The sequence below is a fragment of the Suricata suricatta genome, chromosome 9 (assembly GCF_006229205.1).
Source record: "Suricata suricatta isolate VVHF042 chromosome 9, meerkat_22Aug2017_6uvM2_HiC, whole genome shotgun sequence".
In the NCBI taxonomy this organism is placed as follows: Eukaryota; Metazoa; Chordata; class Mammalia; order Carnivora; family Herpestidae; genus Suricata; species Suricata suricatta.
Window position 1 is genome coordinate 14095188 of NC_043708.1, and position 22801 is coordinate 14117988.

The window sequence follows — 22801 nt, forward strand, 5'->3', positions numbered from 1 at the left end:
TTAAGCCCAAGCCCCTTGGATAGTGCAGCTCTTTTCAGTTTTTGCTTATACACAATTCATTCTTTGCAGCTAATTAAGCTGAAGAAGCCTGAGAATAAAGTTTGAAACAGGATTAATAAAGTTCTTTGCCTAGTAAAAAATAAATAAATAATAATAATACAAAAATAAAAATATTAGCAATACCAATATTTGTGTGGTAGAAATATAAAATGAAAAAGCAGGATCAGTGATCCTTAACATTTCCATCAGAATGCTGTATTAATTTTTTAGGCCTACATTTCCTATATGTATTATATTTTTCTGAAAAGTATGGAGAGTAATAAATACTATAAAACACCGCAAGTGAGGTAGGATCTACCCTAATGAAAAATTGTCCTCCTGCAGCTCTATATGGTAGCACCAATTTTGAGTTTGCCTTTTATTCTGGAAAAGAATTATGTTATTAGAGACTTATTTTTTTCTACAACCTCCCACCCTCCCCTCCCCAGTTCTGTTAAAACATCAAAGAGCACACTTAGAGGAGAGCACTGCACATGCGTTGTTAGTATAATATCCTGATGTGCCAAGGAGAATTTGCAAGCAAATAAGAAAACATTTTATATTAAATTTACTGTCAAAATTTGGTGTCTTGCTCTTTAACTTCAGTTATATAATATTCCTTTTAAAAAATTATTTTTAAGTTTATTTATTTTGAGAGAAAGAGAGCACGAATTGGGGTGGGACAAGGCAGGAGAGAGAGAACCCCAAGTAGGCTCCACACTGTCAGCATAGAGCCTGACACAGAACTCATGTCACAAATCGTGAGATCATGACCTAAGCTGAAATCAAGAGTCAGACACTCAACTGAGCCCCACAGGAGCCCCACATATTACTCCTTTGAAGTAAAAAGATGATGGGAGTCATGGTGTTTAACATGTTTATGATCTCTTAGAAAATATTATCACAAGTACACTTTTACAGATGAATTCACGGAACTTTTCAAAAACAGACAACTTTATAATTGTAAGAAAAGATTTTGAAATGATAAATGATATACTATTATTTTTTCTATGTATTATAGAGCTTAAGACATCAGATATCTGTTCTCTGTCTCCTGAACCTCAGAAACAAGACGAGGATGTCAGGTCTCACCATTATTATGGGTCCAGCATTGTGTTTGAGGTCATAGCCAATCTAGAAAAAAAAGCAATATAGGTCTAAGTGTTGGAAATAAATGGATAACACTGTCAGTATTTGCAGATTTTATAACCCTATACTTTGGGTGTTCAAGAGAATAAACTGGAATAAAATAGAATAAAGGAATCCTGTAAAATGAGATTCAAAATCAACATCTAAAAGTGTATCGTATTTCTATAGATCAGCAATAACCAGTTAGAAAATATGACATAGAAATAGTATTCACAAAGAAAACTATACAAAAGCTAGGAATAAATATAGCTAAAACTATGCAAGATCAGTGTTAAGAAAACTATAAAATTTTACTAAAGACATAAAACATCTAAATAACTTATGAATTCAGAGTGATCGTAAACCCAATCCAAAAGATATTTTTCAAAAATTCTGGAAAGATTTTTTAAAAACTATCTAGAAGAAAAAAATACTCAAAAAGTCCAGAAATGTTTTAGAAACTCCATGGTAGAAATAAGATAAAACTATAGTAATTAAAAGCGGGGTGGGAGTGTGGAGATATACAGGGAAATGCAAATCAAAACTACAGTGAGATATCACCTCCTACCTGTCAGAATGGCTAAAAACCACTCAAGAAACGACAGGTGTTAACAAAGTTGTGGAGAGAAAACAACACTCCTGTACTCCTGGTGGGGATGCAGACTGGTGCAGCCACTCTGGAAAATAGAATGGAGGTTCCTCAAAAAATTAAAAGAGGATTACCCTGAGATCTAGTAATCACACTATAGGGTATTTACCCCAAAATACAAAAACACTAAATTGAAGGGATGGATGCACCCTATCTATTGCAGCATTATCTACAATAGCCAAACTATGGAAGCAGCCCAAATATCCATCAACTGAGGAGGGAATAAAAAAGATGTGATGTGTATATACATAGATATGTATGTATATATATTAACGGAATATTATTCAGCCATAAAAATGAAATCTTGCCCTTTGCAAGATGGCAACATGGATAAAGCTAGAGAGAATGATGCTAAGCAAAATAAACCAGTCAGAGAAGGACAAATACCATCTGATTTCACTCATGTGTGATATTTAAGAAACAAAACAAATGAACAAAGGGAAAAAAAGACCAAAAAACGAAACAGTAGAGAACAAACTTTGATGGTATCTAGAGGGAAGGTGGGGGGCAGGGGATGGGTGAAATAAGTGAGGGGGATTAAGAGCACACTTACCTTGATGAGCACTGAGTAATACACGGAACTATTGAATCCCTATATTGTACACCTGAAACCAACATTGTACGTTATGTACAGTGGAATTTTAAAAAAGTGTGGAGATGTGTATATATATATATAACAAGTGCATTCAGATGAGTGAGAAAAGAAAACATGTAGAGCAGTGTTTGTAGCAGCATTCTGTGGGTCAGTTTGAGGAATAACACCTCTTAACATTATTAAATTGTATCCATGAACATGGGATCTTTCCACTTAGTTAGATCTTTAACTTTTTTCAGCAGTTTTATAATGTTTAGTATACAAGTCGCATAGTTATTTTTTAAATAATGGACCTCATTTATTCTAATTGTTTTTTAGTGGGTTTTTAGGATTTTTCATATATAAGATCATGTGAATTGCAAATACAATTTTACTGTTCCCTTTCCTGTTGGGATGCCTGTTATTTCTTTCTTGTGGCTAATTATCCTGGCTGGAATCTGCCATGCAATGTAGATTAGAAGTAGTGAGAACAGGAATCCTTGTCTTGTTTCTAATTTTAGGGAGGAAGCATTCAATCCTTACCATTAAGTTTAGTGTTAAGTGGATTTTTCATAGATTCCTTTTATCAGATTGAGGAATTATGCTTCTGTTCCTAGTTTGATGCAAGTTTTTATAATGAAAGACTGTGCCATTTGTCAAATGCTTTTTCTTTGTATATTGAGAGGTTATGTGGGTTTGTTTTTTATTCTGTTGATATGGTGTATTCCATTAATTAGTTTTCATCGTTTAAAGCAACCTTGCATTCCTGGCATAAACCCCACTTGATTATGGGGTAGAATTCTTTTTGTATATGTTGCAATCAGTTTGTTAGTATTTAGTTGAGGATTTTAGCATCCACATACTGTATATAAGGGATAGTGGGTCTATAGTTTCCTAGCGATGTCGGTCTGGTTTTGGTATCAGGGTCATTTTGGCTCCATAAAATGATTTGGGAAGTGTTCTCTCCTCTTTGATAGTCTTTTTCCCTGACTAAACCCAGCCACCGAACTCCATTACATTGTTGGCCGATTGCTCTACTGTTTTCAATATTTCCCCTAGAGCACAAATTGCTCTGCAGACTAAATAAAGCCGGGCTCCTTAAAGGAGACACCTTTTCCCTAGGTTAATGTTTGAGATTTATTTTGACTTGAAGCAGTAGCCTCCCAGCCATCTCTGAGATTGCCCCGGTTCTGCTTGAACAAACTCACTAGCCTTCCGAGTAGCCTATATGTTTAAGGAGTACAAGTCAGCTCCCAGTTGCCTTTCATCACAGCCTTCATTGATTTTGAGAGCACCTTTAGGCTTGAACTTCTCTACATTGTGAAGTAAAAGAAGTGATTTCCCTTGAGAAGAAATTAGGAGCTATTTTATGGCTTGCTTTTTCTTCCAGGCACAATCTCTGACCCAAGGATCTAAAGTTGAGGGTGGTGACAGTGAAGACTCCTTTCGGAGTGTCCCTTGCTTTAGAAGCTGAGTGCTCTCTTTGGGGCAGGGGTAGCAGGGAGCAGTAGCCTCAGATCTTCTTGGGTTGAACTGAAGCCCCGGTGTTCTTAGTGGCATGACCCCCAATGTAGAGCCTCCATCTCAAATAGGGACGGGCAGAAGGGAATTCCCACCTGTGTGCAGCACTCATCAAGAATTTAGCTTCTAGCAGATAGCGGAGGGCGGGATAAGAAATGCCGTCACCTGCCCCTTCTGGGAAGATAGCCCATGAGAGTAGGGGAAGGAGAGAGAGGGCCCATCCCCCGTGTTGTTTACATCAGTCTGGTGTGGAGTTTTCAGGTCAGTGAGTTGGAGACAGGGAGGAAAGAAGGGGGTCTCTGCTCAAATACTGCAAAACTTCCATTGTTCTTACCAAATATTAGCAGACTTTCATGAGTAACTGTTTCTCCATTTGTCATATCTCCTTGGAACCATTTGCAGAGACCTTAGATTTTTTTATTATTATTAATTGCACCGGTTTCACTGGGGAGCAGGTCTGCAGCACTCCTTACTCTCACATGCAGGAATTTCCTCCTATATGGCAATTATTGACATTTTAAACAAATCTTAATAGCAACTTGACTGCTATTACTATATAATTGCTATATTGTAACTGTGAAGGTAAAGTTGTTACAGAGGTGTTTTAAGGTGTATTCCAAAGAAAAAGAAAAGTTTAACTAGATCAATCTGTTATTCAGTATTCTATCCCGTATCATCAAGTGTTATCTTTAGTTTCTTTTAAATACACACATTTTTAGGTTAAATGGATCCTGACTATGTTCTCTTTGCAGGGACTCGCGGAAGGAGAGGTGTGGGGTTTGGCTACACACCCTTATTTGCCGGTCTGTGCTACTGTGAGCGATGACAAAACCGTAAGGACGTGGGACCTCTCTCCTAGCCATTGCATGCTGGCCGTCCGGAAGCTGAGCGCGGGTAGGAGGCCCTCCGGCGGGGACACGGGTCGGCGTGTTAGTCACGTTTACGCGCACTTTCTAACTCTCACAAACCTGAGAACGCAGTGGTGGATACATAGAAAAGGCGTTACATATTTATTCTGTGTGCACTTGCTCATGATGCTATGCAAAGAAAATTAATTATACCCAGTCTTTGCTTTATGAGACCTCCTATGAGTGTACCTCTCCTGAGCCTGTTTGCCACGACATATTGGAAGAAAAAGTATGTAATTCAGAATAAAAAACAAAGAAAGAAGACCTTAATTTATAAAGAGGCAGCAGAATTGAGGGGAGGATATTTTAGGGTGAAACAGAACGGAGCACATTTTCCAGGAGGCAAATGAAGCTGGCCTCTCAGTATAGAGAGACAAGGGGCCCGGTTATTACAGCAGGGCTGCTGCTGCTAACCTGGGGCAGATCAGGATGCACAGACGGCTTCATATTTCTCAGGGGGCAGGGAACGGTGTGTTAGAGCATGGAGGTATTGAAGGAGGGGCTCTGGTTGAAAAGGTTGGGGATTGTGACTGTAAGAAATGTGATAGAATTAGCAGAGGAAGGAAAGGGTTGTTAGGCCATAATAAGGGACAAGTTAAAGTTAGGTAACATGAATTTGTAATGTAGTTCATTTATTTTTTCTTCTATTAAGAGTTAGAGTCTGTTCTTCTAGTGTTACTGTATTTAACATTTGTACTTAACAAAAAGAAAATCTGAAACTAATCACGGTTTCTAGAATAATTGAACTCCTGTCACTGTCCCTTTTTTTTTTTTTTTTTTTTTTAGTTATTGATGTCCAGCATTTTCATTCTTTGGTTGATTTTCCCCATGAGAACTAGAGAAGATCACCAAATATTATACCAGCAGTTCTATACTAAACTCTCTACATGATGGGTTACGTACAATAAGATCACAAAACCACAGTCACACCTTTGTGTGCACGAGAAATCATGGTATCAAATAGTCTTCCTCACAAGGCCATAAGAAGTCGATCAAATTGGGAACATACTTTTAATAGCCCTTGGACTTTCTTTTTTTCCTTGAGGTATAATTGACATACAGCATATTAGTTTCAGGCGTACAACAGAATGATACAATATTTGCATATACTGTGAAACGATCAGTACAGTAAATCTAGGTAACATCCATCGCTGTCGGTCCCGCCCCAGCCAGCAGGGTGGTAAATCCTTGCGGGTTCTTTCCTGAGGGAGGGAGAGAGAAATAGGGCAGGAAGGGGACGCACAGAGAGGCAAGACAAGCGATTTCTGATCAAGCCCCCCTTTATTAAGAAAAGAATTCACTCTTATATAGGGTTTGGGGCGGGGGAACTGACCCAGGTTGGTTGCCAGGTAACAGAGACAAATGATTATTAGAGAAAGGAGAAACCGAAACTGAAGCTCCGGACACAGCATCAAAAAGAAGCGCCCAGACTTGTGTCTGCAATGCTGGGGAGGGGAAGCTTAGCGCTGCATAATCCAAAATGCGGTTTGATCTTTTGTTCATTTTGGCTTTTTTCTTCTGGCTCATATGACTGTCTCTGAATCCCGGACCAGGAAATGCACTCTCCTAGCCTCCAGATGTAAATCTTGTTTTTCTAGTTGCTCCCTGGAGAGCGATGTATCCTTGCCTGAAGCAGCCAAAACTCGGCGGCCCCCAATACATTGCCATACATAGTTACAAAATGTTTTATTTTTATGATGAGAACTTTTAAGATCTTCTCTTTTTAACAACTTTCAAATATGCAGTACAGTATTATTAATTACAGCCACCATGATGTACATTATATGCCCATGACTTACTGATTTTATTTTGGGAGTGTGTATCTTTTGACCCTCTCACCTACTTTGCCCACCTACCACTGGCAACCAGTCTGTTCTTGGTATTTTGAGTTTGTTGTTGTTGTTGTTTTTAATGTTTTTTATTTATTTTTGAGAGAGCGAAAGCAGGGGAGGGGGGGAGAGAGAGAGGGAGACACAGAACCTGAAGCAGACTCCAGGTTCTGAGCTGTCAGCACAGAGCCGGACACGGGGCTCCAACTCACGAAATGTGAGATCATGACCTGAGGCAAATTCAGATACTTAACTGACTGAGCCACCCAGACGCCTCTGTTTTTGTTTTTTTAGAGTCCACATATCACTGAGATGGTATAGTGTTTGGCAAGATGTCCCTCATTTTTATGGCCGAATAATATTCCACTGTGTATGTGTGTTTACACAGCATTTTCTTTACCCATTTATCCATCAGGCACTTAGGTTGTTTCTATATCTTGATTATTGTAAATAATGCTGCAGTGAAAATGAGGGTGCATATGTCTTTTTGAATAAGTGTTTTCATTTTCTTCAGATAAGCACCCAGGAGAGGTATTGCTGCATCATATGGTAGTTCTGTTTTTAATTTTTGAGAATTTGGTTTTTTTAATCCCTCTTCATTTGGACATTGTTATTTTTCAGTGCAGTCAGTGTTTACTTTGGTTTATCTATGCTTATGCATTTTTTCACATTTTCTTCTTGTATCTCAGACATTTTTTCTTTTATCACTTTCTTCTAAAATAGTGGTAGAGTTTCTTTAATGAAGACTTGTTAAAAAAAAAAAAAAAAGACTTGTTGGAAAGTCCTTCAGTTTGCTTTGTCTGAACCAGTGACATTCCAAGTATAGGAGTGGCCGGTTCCAGCAGCAAAAGTATTTTTATCCCTGACAATGCAATTCTTAAAAAGCAAATTGACTTTTTAAATTGATGTATAGTTGACATTAGTTACATTTTCTGTTTCATCAGGATTTAGTCTTGGTAGTTGTATGTTTTTAGAAATTTATCCGTTTCTTCTAGGTTGTCCCAATTTGTTGGCATATAATTGTTCATAATAGTCTCTTACGATCCTTTGTGTTTGTTTCTGTGGTATCATTTGTAACATCTCTTTTATTTCTGATTTTATTTGTATCCTCTCTTGTTTCTTGGTGAGTGTAGCTAAAGGTTTGTCAATTTTATTTGTCTTTTCAAAGAAGCAGTTCTTAGTTTCATTAATTTTTCCTTTTATTATTTTAGTCTCTGATTTCTGTTCTAATCTTTGTTATTTGCTTTCTTCTATTAACTTTGGCCTTCAGTTCATTTTTTCCTCTAGTTCCTTGAGGTGTAGTGTTAGGTTGTTTATTTGAGACTTTGTTTCTTCAGGTACGCATTTATCACTGAACTTCTCTCTTAGAACTGTTTTTGCTGTATCATAAATGTTGGGATGTTACATTTTCATTTTTGTTTGTCTCAAGGAATTTTTCGATTTTTGAGTTCTTGTCTGACCCACCGGTTGTTCAGTAGCATGTTGTTTAATCTCCATGTATTTGTGAATTTTCCATTTTTTTCATGTAATTAATTTATAGTTCCATACTGTTGTAGTTGGAATAGATGCTTGATATGATTTTACTCTAGATTTATTAATACTTGTTTTGTGGCCTAACATAGGATATGTCTTAGAAAATGTTCCATATGCACTTGAGAAGAACGTGTATTCTCTTGCTTTTGGATGGAATATTCTGTAAATATCTGTTAGGCCTATCTGGTGTAACATGCCATCTAAGGGCTGTGTTTCCTTATTAATTTTCTATCTAGCTCTATCCACTGATGTGAGTGGGGTATTAAAGTCCCCTACTATTATTGTATTGCTATCTGCGTCTACCTTTAGGTCTGCTAACATTTGCTTTATGTATTTAGGGCTCTTCTGTTGGGTGCATAAGTATTTACAAATGTTACATCCTCCTGCATTCACCCCTTTATCCTTATGTATTGACCTTATTTTCTTTGTCTCTTATTACAGTCTTTGTGTTAAAGTCTATTTTGTCTGACAAAAGTAAAGCTGCCCAGCTTCTTTTGGTTTCTGTTTGCTCAGAATATCTTTTTTCATTCCTGCACTTTTAATTTCTGTGTGACCTTACTTCTACAGCGTGTCTCTTCTAGGCCACATATAGATGGGTCTTCTTTTTTTATCCTTTCAGCTACTCTGTCTTTTAATTGGAGCATTTAATCCATTTACATTTAAAGTAATTATTGATAGGCATGCGTTTACTCCCATTTTGTTTTCTAGCTGTTTTTTTCATATCTGAATTTTTTTTGAGGAAGAAGTTTTTAATTTAATTTAACTTTTTAATTAATAATTTATCTTTTAATTTACATCCAAGTTAGCATATGTATTCAACAATGATTTCGGGAGTGGATTCCTTACTGCCCCTTACCCATTTAGCCCATACCCCCTCCCAAAACCCCCACCAGCAACCCTCTGTTTGTTCTCTGTATTTAAGAGCTTCTTATGATTTGCCCCCTCCTGTTTTTATATTATTTTTGCTTCCTTTCCCTTATGTTCATCTATTTTGTATCTTAAAGTCATCATATGAGTGAAGTCACATGATACCTGTCTTTCACCCACTGCCTAATTTCACTGAGCATAATGCCCTCTAGTTTCATCCATGTAGTTGCAAATGGCAGGATTTCATTCTTTTTGTTTGCCGAGCAATACTCCATACTCCATACACCACATCTTTTTTATCCAGTCATCTGTCAACAGACATTTGGGCTCTTTCCATACTTTGGCTATTGTCGATGGTGCTGCTCTAAACATTTGGGTGCATGTGCTCTTTGAAACAGCACACCCGTATCCCTTGGATAAATATCTAGTAGAGCAATTGCTAGATTCTATTTTTAGTTTTTTGAGGAAACTCCATACTGTTTTCAGAGTGGCTGCACCGGTTTGCATTCTCACCAGGAGTGCAAAAGAAATGCTCTTTGTCCGCATCCTCGCTGGCATCTGTTGTTGCCTGAGTTGTTGATGTTAGCCATTCTGACAGGTGGGAGGTGATATCTCATTGTAGTTTTGATTTGTATGTCCCTGATGATGAGGGATGTTGAGCGTCATTTCATGTGTCTGTTGGCCATCTGGATGTCTTCTTTGGAGAAGTGTTTGTTCATGTCTTTAGCCCATTTCTTCACTGGATTGTTTGTTTTTTGGGTGCTCAGTTTGATAAGTTCTCTATAGATTCTGGATACCAACCCTTTATCTGATATGTCGTTTGCAAATACCTTCTCCCATTCTGTCAGTTATCTTTTAGTTTTGCTGATTGTTTCCTTCACTGTGCAGAAGCTTTTTATTTTGATGAGGTCCCAATAGTTCACTTTTGCTTTGGTTTCCCTTGCCTACAGAGACGTGTTGAGTAAGAAGTTGCTGTGGCTGAGGTCAAAGAGATTTTTGCCTGCTTTCTCCTCGAGGATTTTGATGGCTTCATGTCTTAAGTTTAGGTCTTTGATCCATCTTGAGTTTATTTTTGTGTATGGTGTAAGAAAGTGGTCCAGGTTCATTTTTCTGCATGTCACTGTCCAGTTTTCCCAGTACCATTTGCTGAAGAGACTGTCTTCATTCCATTGTATATTCTTTCCTGCTTTGCCAGAGATTAGTTGGCCATACATTTGTGGGTCCATTTCTGGGTTCTCTATTCTGTTCCATTGATTAGATTAGATTGTTTTTGTGCCAGTACCATACTGTCTTGATGATGACAGCTTTGTAATACAGCTTGAAGTCCGGGATTGTGATGCTGCCAGTTTTGGCTTTCTTTTTCTGGATTGCTTTGGCTATTCGGGGTCTTTTCTGGTTCCATACACATTTTAGGATTGTTTGTTCTAGCTCTGTGAAGAATGCTGGTGTTATTTTGATAAAGAATTACATTGAATGTGTAGATTGCTTTGGGCAGTATTAACATTTTAACAATATTTGTTCTTCCTATCCAGGAGCACAGAATATTTTTCCATTTTTTCTTCAATTTCTTTCATAATCTTTCTGTAGTTTTCAGTATATAGATTTTTCATCTCTTTGGGTAGATTTATTCCTAGGTCTATCATGGGTTTTGGTGCAATTGTAAATGGGATCAATTTTTTTGATTTCTGTTTCTGTTGTTTCATTATTGGTGTATAGGAATGCAACCGATTTCTGTGCATTGATTTTTATATCCTACGACTTTGCTGAATCCATGGATCAGTTCTAGCAGTTTTTTGGTGGAACCTTATGGGTTTTCCATATAGAGTTTCATATAGAGATCATCTGCAAAGAGTGAAAGTTGGATCTCTTCCTGGCCGATTTGGATGCCTTTTTTTTCCTTTGTGGTGTATGATTGCCAAGGCTAAGACTTCCAATACTCTGCTGAATAACAGTGGCAAGAGTGGACATCTGTGTCTTGTTGGTCCCCTGACCTTAGGGGGAAAGCTCTCAGTTTTTCTCGAGGATGATATTAGCATTGATGCAAATGTGAATTTTTAAGGGAATTTTTATGTTTTAATTCTGTAATAGTATTCCATGTCTTGGCTCATTTCATATTTTCTGTCTCTCTCTCTCTGCAGCATTCTGGAATATTTAAGATCTTTATTCTAGTTCTTAATTCTCTCTCTTTTTTAAAGTTTTTTAAAATTCAAACTCCCATTAGTTAACATGTAGTGTAATATTAGTTTCAGATGTACAGTTTAGTGATTCAGGGCTTATCTGCAATGCCCAGTGCTCATCACAACAAATGCACTCTTAATCCCCATCACCTGTTTCACTCATCTCCCCCCGCCCCCCCCCCATCTCCATGCTGGGAACCATCTGTTTGTTCTCTATAGTTAAGACTCTGTTTCTTCATTTGCCTCTCTCTTTGTATTTCCCTTCACTCATTTGTTTCTTAAATTCCACATGAGTGAAGTTGTATGGTATTTGTCTTTCTCTTATTTTGCTTAGCATTATACTCGCTAGCTCCATCCATGTCGTTGAAAATGGCTAGATTTCATTCTTTATTATGGCTGAATTATTAGCAGGTTTCTTTTTCACATCTGCTGTTAAACCTACCTGTTATGTGTGATAATTCTCACTTTTAGAAAAGTTGTTTTCTTTTCAAATTGCATTAGATTTTTTATAAAATATTATTCCTTGTTTGTGTTTCAGCTTTCCTTTTTTATGTCTTTAATCTTTACTATACTTATCAGATAAAGAATACCAAATCTAGTTATCTGACATCCTTTGGGATCTGACTATGCTGTGTTTTTCTTTCTGCTGTTTTGGTGTTATTTTCCTGCTGACTCCCTCCTGGTGTTTCATTTCCTTTTGTGCTTGAAAATTTGGATTGTAAATTTATGTTTAATTGGGCTTTCTTTACCTGTGGGAATTCTCTGAAGGCTGGATCAAAGGTGCACTTCCAGAGTGCTTTTGTGTTTCCTTCTCCCAGATGCGTAGTTTGCTACCATCCAGAACTACTAAGGATTTCTTTAATTAGGATTGCATAGATCATGTAATTAGTATAACTTCAAATCTAAGATCTGCACAAACTACCTTGCATTTGTGAATCCTAAAGTACAGTTTTTCCCCTCTGTCTAGAACCCAGATCAGGATGTAGAAGTCTATTTCCTGATGTCTTCCTCTACTGCCAGGCATATTTTTAAAACTTGCTCTTCCCTTGAATATGATTGTAGTACTCAATTAAAGGACAACACAGATTTTGGAGGTTTTATTGGGAGGAAAAAAGAAATTGTATGTAATTAAATATCTGTATTTTCTTTCATCATATATTTATAAACCAAAAGAAATGTTAAAAAGTAACAATTTTATTTTTGATGTGTCTGCAGCCATCAGCTAATGGCCATTTTCAGAGTACTATAGTAGTATAAATAAGTACAAAGTTTGTAAATACAAATCAAGTAAAAAGACAAAATTACAAAAGTATAACTGTATTACCTTATTGTAATTGTTTAAAAATAAATACTTCATAAAATGGAGACACTCTCAGCATAGAAACTGGAAAATGCACTAATCTTTCTTTTTAAAGAAGTCTTAACAAGAAAGCCCATTAATGGTATTGGTAGTGAGTTGCAAAAGTAATTAGTTTGGGGCAAATGTTCCCAGATGTTCAAAAGGCCCTATGCTAGACTTTATACTAATCTGTGTAAGGTGAAAAGATATAATCCAGTTCCAAATATCCTATGACCTATCATATACTGCTCTCCCTTGTTATATAGCTCTCAGGACATCTTTTTGAATAACGCTTTTAAAATTTATTTTTAATAGGGACCATAGCCTTTTTATTGATAGCAAGCTATAATGTTTGCTTAAAAGGAAGCATTTCCAGTTTTCGTTGTCCTTAGATTTGTGATTTATAGAAGGAAATTCTAATTCATTACTTTCGTGTCTAATGTGGATTGAATTGTGTCCCCCAAAAGGATATGTGTACGTCCTAACCTCTGACACCTTTAAATGTGACCTTATTTGGAAATAGGGTCTTTGCAAATGTAATCAAGTTAAGATGAGGTCATACCAGATCAGGGTGGACTCTACACTGAATGACTAGCGGGTGTTCTTATTAGAAGGCTATGTGAAGACACAAAGACACAGACACACAAGGAGAATGTGATACAATAACAGGAGGCAGAAATTGAGGTGATGTATCTACAAGCCAAGGAACATCAAGATTTAGTGGCAAACTCCAGAAGCCAGGGAGAAGAAAGGAAGGATCTTTCCTAGAACTTTCAGGGGAGCATAGTCCTGCCAACACCTTGATTTCAGACTCTAGCTTCCAGAAGTCTGAAAGACTAGATTGCTGTTGTTTTAAGCCACCCAGATTGTGGTAATTTGTAATAGCAGTTCTAGGACATGAATACAGTGTTCACATTCCACTTGTAGAAAAAGGCTTTGAACTAGAGGAAGAATTATTCACACAGTCAAAGCTTTGCTTAGTTGACAGTCATCTCCATAAAGCTTGAGAGAAGTGGGAAAATAATATAATTCTGGATGCCTTAAGATGCGAATGACTCAGATATCATATTTTTAAATTTGGAAATAACGAATTACATCTTCAGTACTGATATATTGGAACTTAAAAGTAACCTAGAACTTGAAAACCAGTACTGTATGACTACATCGACTGTATAATCCTTCAAAGATTCCAGTTTTTTCCAGGAAGACCAGGAGCAAGACATCTCCTATACCCCCAGAGCAGCTATGGCTTTATTTTACTACTCTAGATTTCTGCCCTTTATTTAGTTTTCATCCCTGGGAGGGTTGGTTGGTTGGTTTGCTTTATATTTTTGAGAGACAGAGACAGAGACAGAGCTCAAGATGGGAAGGAGCATAGAGAGAAGGAGACGCAGAATCAGAAGCAGGCTCCAGGCTCCAAGCTGTCACAGCACAGAGCCTGACGTGGGGCTCGAACCCACAAGCCATGAGGTCATGTCCTGAGCTGACGTCAGACACCTAAGCAACTGAGCCACCCAGGCACCTGTGGTTGATATCTCCAGCTTCCTTCTACTATTCATTTCATATTTTCTTTGTCCTTAGCCAGAACCTCAGGTGGTTGGAGTTACTTAGATCATGGGTAACCCAAACTTTCATTGCTAAGTTAAGTGAAATTTCAATATTTCTACCTGTTTTTTTCCTGGTTGCTCTTGTTTTCCATTAGGTTTCACTATTGGTCATAGAAGACTAAGGGGCGTCCTCATGAATCCTCTGGGTCCCAGGTATAGTCTCCTTTGCTCTTAGTGTATAGTAGTAACTCAGTTTCCCCTCTGCAATTAGGATCAACCGCTCCAGCAAGAATAGTAACAGCCCCTTTCTTTGCCTGTTGTTGCTCTGTCATAAGGAGCCCAACATGGCCAGGTGGCAATCTCACCTTCCTATTCAGAGGAAGCATTATGTTTCCTGGTAAAAGAATTCTCCCTGCTCTTGGGAGCCAAGACTAAATAAGCAGAGCTCAGATTTGCCAGGATGCAAAACAAAATAGTGTATGTTGGTTATTAGATTTAGTAATGAGAAGAATCACTCCCACTTCTACTTCTTGATTTCCAGACCCACGTAACTGGCCGTGAGGTAGATGGCACTGTGTAATGGTCTATGATTCAAAGCATATATTGCATTCAATAAGACAAAACCCCAATCTTTCAGGGTGTTGTTTCCCAGGTGGTGATGTCAGTTAGTTTTCAGTAAACCATACTCGCTTTCTTGGAGTAGTGTGAGTTGTGATAAAATCCACTAATTCCGTGGATATGAACCTAATGCACATTTTTTGCTAGAAGTTCCTTGAGCTGAAGCATGGAATTCTGTGTTAGTGGACAAGCATCTATTTCATGTGTCCATGGATGCAGAAGCATAATGGTCAGTCAGGTAAGGTAAATCCAGAATTCATGTCTATTCTAATGAAGATAAATCCTTGCCTTCTCCATAATGGAAGAAGAGGTCCAGTGTAATCAACATGCTATTAGCTGGCTGGCTGATCTCCCTGGAGAATGGTGCCATATCAGAAGTTCGGTTGGTCTCTACTGTTAGCATATTAGACAGTCAGTGGCAATGGTAGTGGTAGCAAGATAACCTTGGAAAAGAGAGTCCATGTTTTATAACTCAAGCATATACTCCATCTTTGCTACCTACCATGAGCCATGGAGTAAGTGCTAGCTGGCTAGGAAAAGAAGCTGCTCTGAGGTCCCCAGAGCATATTATTTTGTCTGTCTGATTACCGAGTCTCCTCTGTAGTGGACGCTTTTTGTTGGGCATTCCCTGAGAGGCAAAAATCTTCACATCCTGTGCCCTTTCTGCAAGTTTGATTTTCCAGATTTCCTCATCTCTAATCTTCTAATCTTGAAAGAATCCAGTCCCTAACTGATCATTCAGATAGTTCACAGTTGCTAATGAGTCCGTGTAAATCTGTCTTGGCATCTCTCATTACAAATGTAGAAAACCAAATATACCTGTTCAAAGTGCTGCCTGTTGTGAAATGTTACTTCACTGCTGTCCCTCAGGGCCACGGCCAAGTAGGGCGCTAGTGCCTACAAGTGGGTGCTGACATATAATGCACAGAAACATCTGTAAATCTGGCTCAATGTTTTTCTTCCTCAGTCAGCTGATCATTAATGAATACCCTTGAGGCCATAGGTATATTCTGACTTCCAAATCTATCCAAGACTCATCTTTTATATCCCTTTTCCATTTGATGATAGATTGCTATTGTGCATACCCAATCTGTGGCTAGGTTTGTCATGTAACATTTGGTTCATGATAGGGAACTTAAGATATACCATCACTTGATATCCCGTAGTTAGGCATTTATTGTCTACCAGGCCTAGTAGCAAGGCTGAAACTCCTTCTCAAAAGGAAAATAGTTATCTATAAAGGAGATAGAAGTGTTCTCCCAAATCCAAGAAATCTGTAGAACGATTCTCCTTTGGTAGCTTTCCAGAGGCTTCATTACAGCATTCCTGTTTACCACAGACAGTTTGAGTATCATTAGATTTGCTAGATTATAAGGCCCCAGTGGAAGATCAGCTTGCCTTCTCTTGTTCTGGCCTCATGAAGCCTTATAGTGACTTGATAGATGAGTAGAAACAGCTCATTCAAATGTGGTGTAGGCTTCCAAAAAGGCATACCAGGCATTTTGCTCCTTTTGTTTATAGTAGGTGATGGAAAATGTGGCACCTTGTCTCTTACCTTGAAGGAGATATCTTAATGGGCTCCCAATCACTGGATCCCCAGAAGCTTCACTGAGATGGCAGGTCCCTTAATTTTTATAGAAATTATCTTCCACTCTCTTGATTTACTTAGATCTTACTAAGACATCTAAAGTACTTGTTGCTTCCTGTTCCCCAGATCCATTCTGCATAATGTCATCAATGTAGTGGACCATTGAGATTTTTTTGTGGAATGTCCAGCCGATCAGGATCTCTATGGACTATATTATGGCAAAAAACAGGAGAGTTGAATAGCCCTGAGGCAAGGCTTTGAAGGTATACACAGATACAAGCCAGGTAAAAGCAGACTGCTCTGGCAGTCTTTACAAATTGGGATGTAGGGGGGGGAAAAAAGCATTAACCAGGGCAATAGCTGCATGCAAAATGCTAGAGGTTATGTTTATTTTTTCTGGTTAAGATCTGGAAGAGTAGCTTCAGTTATCATTGCTACCTAATTAAATATATTATCCATAGGTAGTATCTAAAATCCATCTTATTTCACACAGACCAAACAGGCAAGTTTAAATATGATAGGTATTCTTACACTGCATATTTCAAGTCTTTGGTAGTATCAGTGATTTTTCTAATTTTGGGATTCTCGGGCTTGCAGTTTCGCTTCTGATTTATTGTCTTGACAGAGGACTTTCTAGGGGTTTTCACTTATTTCTTTCTATTGTAATGACACTTACTCATGGATCACAGAGCCAGCCTAGTGGATTCTACCAGGATCCACAGGTGGATTCTACAGTGGATTCTACAAGTATATCTGCTACAATTCAGGAACTGACTGGAGTCTGTAGAATTAGCATCAGTTCAGGGCCCCTATTTACTGACTTCTGAAAGTATAGATGTTTCCTTCATGGAAATAACCTTTCGTGACCACAGATTATTGGAGGAAGATTTACTTTATATACCACGGCTTTGCTACAGGATCCTCCTCAGTGGGACTCAGCCTTCCCTTTAATCAAGGGGCTCTGAGTATACAAATTGACCTTGGTCTGAAAACAAGCTGAGACTCTATGACTCTCCATTATGGTAATTTAGGTCAGGTTTTTAGCCACCAGGTCTGGAGTTTTTTTGTGTTCTATAGATCAAACACCAATTTAGTAGCCTACTCATTTATTTAATTCCTGCAGACACCAGGATTGATTAGTCACCAACAGAAATCTCCACAGGCCAAAACATTCTCATTATTAGTACATTCCTGCTGCCCCTTTCGGTAAAGCATCTAGTGCTGCTACTTGACTTCTGCATCTCCTGGGTTATCCCTGTTGAATCAGGGAGCCCATAGTAATGGGGATAGCTCTCATTCCTCATCTACATAGGAGGACATCAGAGCTTTTAAAGGATGTAGATGCTGCTCTTAATTAATGTATTTCTCAATGCTTTTGTGAAGGTACTATTTTCTAGACTTTTGGGGGGGAATGTGGTTGGTTGGCGGCGTATATATCACATATGAAAAATCTACTTCAACATACTTACTTCCCTAAGCTTTTTTATTTCTTCCTCTATATCAGAGGTCAGCAAATCCAGCCCACCTCTTGATTGTGTACATGTTATTGGAACACAACTGTGTCCACTCATTTATGTGTTGCCTAGATCTGCTTTGGGACTACAATAGTAGAGTTGAGTAGTTGTGACAGAGATCATATGGCCCGCAGTGCTGAAAATATTTACTGTCTGGTCCTTCAAGAAAAAGTTTGCCAACCTCTGCCTTAGAGCACGCTGAGATTTGATCCAAGTTAGGTATCTAGTGACAGCAGAGAAGTGGTTGTGATCGTTCTTCTTAAGGTTAAACATCCCCTGCGAGGCATCTGCCCAGGAAGGCCAATCTTCCCAGACACGGGAGAGCAAACTATTGCACTGGCCATGAGACTGAATAATACAGAGGTTCAAGATTTCCAGTTTTGTCTGAATCAGCCAGATGTTCCCATCCCACGGTCCAGATTTCTTTCTTCCCAATCAGAAGGAATTTGGTGAGTCTGGGAATTGAACTGACATTATAAATTTGCAACCTGCACAATTAAATTTTGTATTTAATTTTCAGCAACAGATTCTTTTAGGTCTGCTGTGGAAGCTCTTTCTAGTCAGACCATGACAGGTGCTGAAGGTTTAAGGACCAGAGCATGTTACATCTTTCTGTTAAATGTTCCACACACTTGGAAACCTTTGCACAGCACAGTCCTTGTGGTTGTCATTATTTTTGTGATGGTCAAAGGCAGGAGCCTCTTGAACTCCCGGGGCATTTTATGTCAGTAGAAATGACAATTTGTTCTAGGAGATAACTTGATGGTTATGGTGATGCATTCCTTGGATTACTAACATCCTATTTCCCATTGGCAAGGGCTTAGCTCTATGCTTAAGCCCAAAGACATTACAACCAATTCCAAAAATCCCATCTCTAGTGATCTGTCTCCTGTGACTACTTCACTATCAGTCCTAAATAAATCAAGGGACAGAAACCACCCCAGTAATTGGAATAGGGAAAATTTAATATGAATAAATGTTAACTAAAGAAAGGTGTATTCTAAGGAGTATAGAAGCACAATTGCAGAAAGCAGCTCCCAGCTGTAGAGCTAGTGGATGATGATTAAGGAGTGAACGCTTCTCTTTTCCCAAGCTGAGATTAAGATCTCTTTGGAGAGGGATGTGGGTATGAGTAGAAGCGAAGCTTGCCAAAAGGCTGGTCTAGGAAATCTTTTGCTATGGGGTCAGAGAAAAATCTCCCAATTCCCAGCTCCATCCCAACACCTACCCTTACCCCTTCATTAATCCAGTGGGTTCAAGCACACCAGAGGAGGGAAAATTCCTTTTTTTTTTTTTTTTTGGCCTTAAAGGGGCCCTCCAGGGATGCCTGGGTGGCTCAGTCAGTTAAGCGTCCAGCTTCAGCTCAGGTCATGATCTCACGGTTTGTGGGTTCGAGCCCTGCATTGGGCTCTGTGCTGACAGCTAGATTCAGATTCTGTATCTCCCTCTCTCTCTCTGACTCTCCCCTGCTTGCACTGTCTCTCTTTGCCTCTCAAAAATAAATAAAAAACAAAAAAAATATTTTTATTTTATTTATTTATTTTTTAAATTTTTTAAAAAGGGGGCTCTCCAGTACAGTACCCTTTGTTGGCTAAAATCAAGTCAGCTGGAAAAGGGAAAAATGTCAATAGGGCTCAGCTGTAGTATATAGCAGGAAAGGAAGGTTGGATTTGGAGCTGAGAGACAAGAAATTAATAACAAGCTCTTACCAGTTTCATGACTATGATTACTGTCTGTGTGCTACATCTTCCTTATTTGTATCTCTAGTTTATCCTCTCCCTTGAGCTCCAGAGAAGTATAATTATATCAAACTGGCTTCTTGATGTCTTCACTTGAATTTCTTATTGGTATCCTTAACGTGATGGGTAGAGAACCAAACACACATACCTTTGCTAGTTTTTTCTGTCTCGGCAAATGACCTCAGCATTCAAAAAGAAATAGCCTTGACTCTTATCTTTTTCTCCTACTCTACTCGGTTAGTCAAAGCCCTGCCAGCTCTATCTTCAAAGTATAAAGTCCTCCACTCCAGCTACCCTGCTTAGACCACCATCATCTCTTACTCCTAAATCTCAGAAATCATCCTAGATTTCATTACCAGTGTATTCTTGATAATCAAATGATAAATACATGACTTATTCTCAATTCATTCTATAACTTTTCATTCTGTAACAGCTATGCCTCACCCCTCCCTCTGTAAATTTTATGCAAGACATCAAAAGCCATAGGGCTTTTGAATATGTCTTCTGCTGCCAGGTTAAGCCCATTTTTGCTGATTTCCCAGTACATATTAACCCTGATTTTTAAAAAAATTAACATTAGCATCATTATTTCTTCATGCATGGTTAGATCTTCCATGCATTAATTGATCTTCCTAGCTTTACCTAGTAATTGTTTATGGTCATTTTTTTTCAAATTTGAAGGCATATTTATAATGATGGCCTTTTTTCCTTAAATTTCTGATTTTGAATAAAAACTACAGAGGTAGCAACCACCTGCAAAAAAAATTTCCACATATGTCATTGGCTTTTTATTGTTAATTAAAATCTCTCATTCTTTTTCATCAAATTAGTTTTTTAAGATAAGTATTAGTACTTAACTTTAGTTACATTCAGAAGAGAAAGTGGTTTGTATTAATTATTGCCTAATTATGGCTGATGTCAGTAGAAAACTTTGTTGCCTGCATCCTTGGTCTCCTTTTGAATATTGATTTGAGGTCATAATGAATACAGGAATTCTCTTTGACATTAAAGGTTCTTTAAGCACATAATTTTTTTTAAATAGAAGAAGATATCCTGATATATGCTCTTATCTCTTTTAGGTGGGAGATGTTGCTGTTTTTCTCCTGATGGTAAAGCTTTAGCTGTAGGTCTGAATGATGGAAGTTTCTTAATGGCAAACGCAGATACTCTAGAAGATCTTGTGTCTTTTCATCACAGGAAAGACATTATTTCAGACATTCGATTTTCACCAGGTAAGATATCATTGAAATCATATTTGATTATTAACTTGAGCCTTGCAATGAGCAAATATAACCATATGTAATTTTTAGTAACCATTATTTTATCTTGGAATTTTAATTTTTTGACTAGAAAAGACAGTATGATAAGAGGTAAAGTTCCTGTATTAGATCAGTGGCAAAATATCTGGCTTAGTGCCAATTCTGTCACTAAATTTTCTGTGTGATTTGGGTCAAGGCACTTCTCTGAGTTTGAGTTTCCTCATCTCTAACATAAAAGGGATTTTCATTATATTTGTAATACTTTTAAAATTTTGCATTAATTGTGCTTCATCAGTTTCTGTGTATTCATTATCTCTGACGAAACTCACTATAATGTAGGAGTTGCTAATGTTAGGCCAAAATTTACTGGTTATTTTACTTCCATTTTTTCTACATATACAGGTGTTTTTTAAATTAAATACAGTGTATTAGATTACGTTGTATATAATTTTTGGCCTTTGCTTTCCACTGAACTGCCTCACTACTAAAGAGGACATTTTCTCCTGTTAATCATAATATACTTGAAAAATACAGTTACCATTTGTCATTTGATACACATTTTGTTATAATATAATTTACAAAACACCTAAGAGTTCTTCTAAAAAAAAAGTTAAGAACATTACGTCTAGTTGTAGAGTGTAGAAAACGTTTCTAAAGATAGAAAATTTCAAGCAAATGTGTTTCTATTCCAGGCTCCGGGAAGTACCTTGCCGTGGCATCACATGACAGCTTTATAGACATCTACCATGTGATGAGTAGTAAACGAGTGGGAGTGTGCAAAGGCGCCACCAGTCACATAACCCACGTGGACTGGGATGTTAGAGGTAAGAACTTACCTAACTCTCTATCTGCTACACGTTCCATTTGACTTAGTAGCTACTTTAAAGAAACTTTAAAAACGTGATTCAACAGATGAGTTCAAAATCACTGTGAGACACATTGTTCTCAGAATTATTTCCCACTACTTGGTTTCACATCTGAAGGTGAATGCTGTGAATTAAAACTTTTTAATACACTGGTATAATGCAGATGATAGTATGGTAAATAACAAACTCTTTAAAGTAACTAAAACATCATATAAAAGAGTTTTTCGGTTATTTGTCCTATTTTTTAATATAATTTTTTTAAAGTTTATCCAGCTGTTCTGAGAGAGAGAGTGGGGGAGTGGCAGAGAGAGAGGGAGAGAGAGAATCCTAAGCAGGCTCCGTGCTGTCAATGCAGAGCCCACAATGCAGGGCTCAAACTCACAAACTGTGAGAACATGACCTGAGCTGAAACCAAGAGTTGGAGGCCCAACTGACTGAGCCATCCAGGCACCCCTATTTGTCCTGGGTTTTGTCAGATAAGCTTAGCATAAATAATAACTGAAAATTTGGAAAATATATACATTAATGAGGATTTTAATGTCATTTTCCTGTCATTTGATAAAACACATTTCTTAAAGTAGTCACAATTGTATATATATAATTTCATGAATGTCTTTGTTTTTTTCAGCAGAATGCATTGCATATGGCAATGTTCAATAATTTGGATACATGCTAAGTATTTTAAATGCTCCATTTTAAAGAATTTTTGTTTTATATATTCATTTATAAAAATCTGGTATTAAAGTTTTCCCAAATATAATTAAAATACTTTTCTTTAAAGTCCTCAAATTTATATCTAGGTTTTTTTTATATGCATAATAGAAATAGATTTTATGTATATACATACAAAAAGTAAAACAATTTATGAGTTCATTATATGGTTGTCTGTGGAGGAACATGGTTTTCATGTTTAAGCTTACTTTTTGTCATAAAAGTTAAACATCCTAATTCCAAGGAAGATGCAAGCAGAGTAAGAGGATGCTAGACTCACCTGGTCTCAGATCAACTAGATAACACCCATATCAGGGTAAATAACCCAGAAAATGACCCAAAGACTGGCAGAACAGATTCCCCAAAGCTAAGTGTAGAGAAGAGGCCACAAGAAG

The 22801-nt window shown here is 37.7% G+C and overlaps 1 protein-coding gene across 2 annotated transcripts in view; it reads left to right on the plus strand.

Annotated features, from left to right (window-relative positions):
* Positions 1 to 22801, plus strand: part of EML5 (EMAP like 5) — a 157841-nt gene that overhangs the window by 89428 nt on the left and 45612 nt on the right. For both annotated transcript variants that reach the window (XM_029951761.1, XM_029951762.1), the window contains exons 21-23: positions 4664 to 4805; positions 20650 to 20802; positions 21522 to 21653. In XM_029951761.1, coding sequence (XP_029807621.1) covers positions 4664 to 4805; positions 20650 to 20802; positions 21522 to 21653 — 427 coding nt within the window. The remainder of the gene's footprint in view (positions 1 to 4663; positions 4806 to 20649; positions 20803 to 21521; positions 21654 to 22801) is intronic.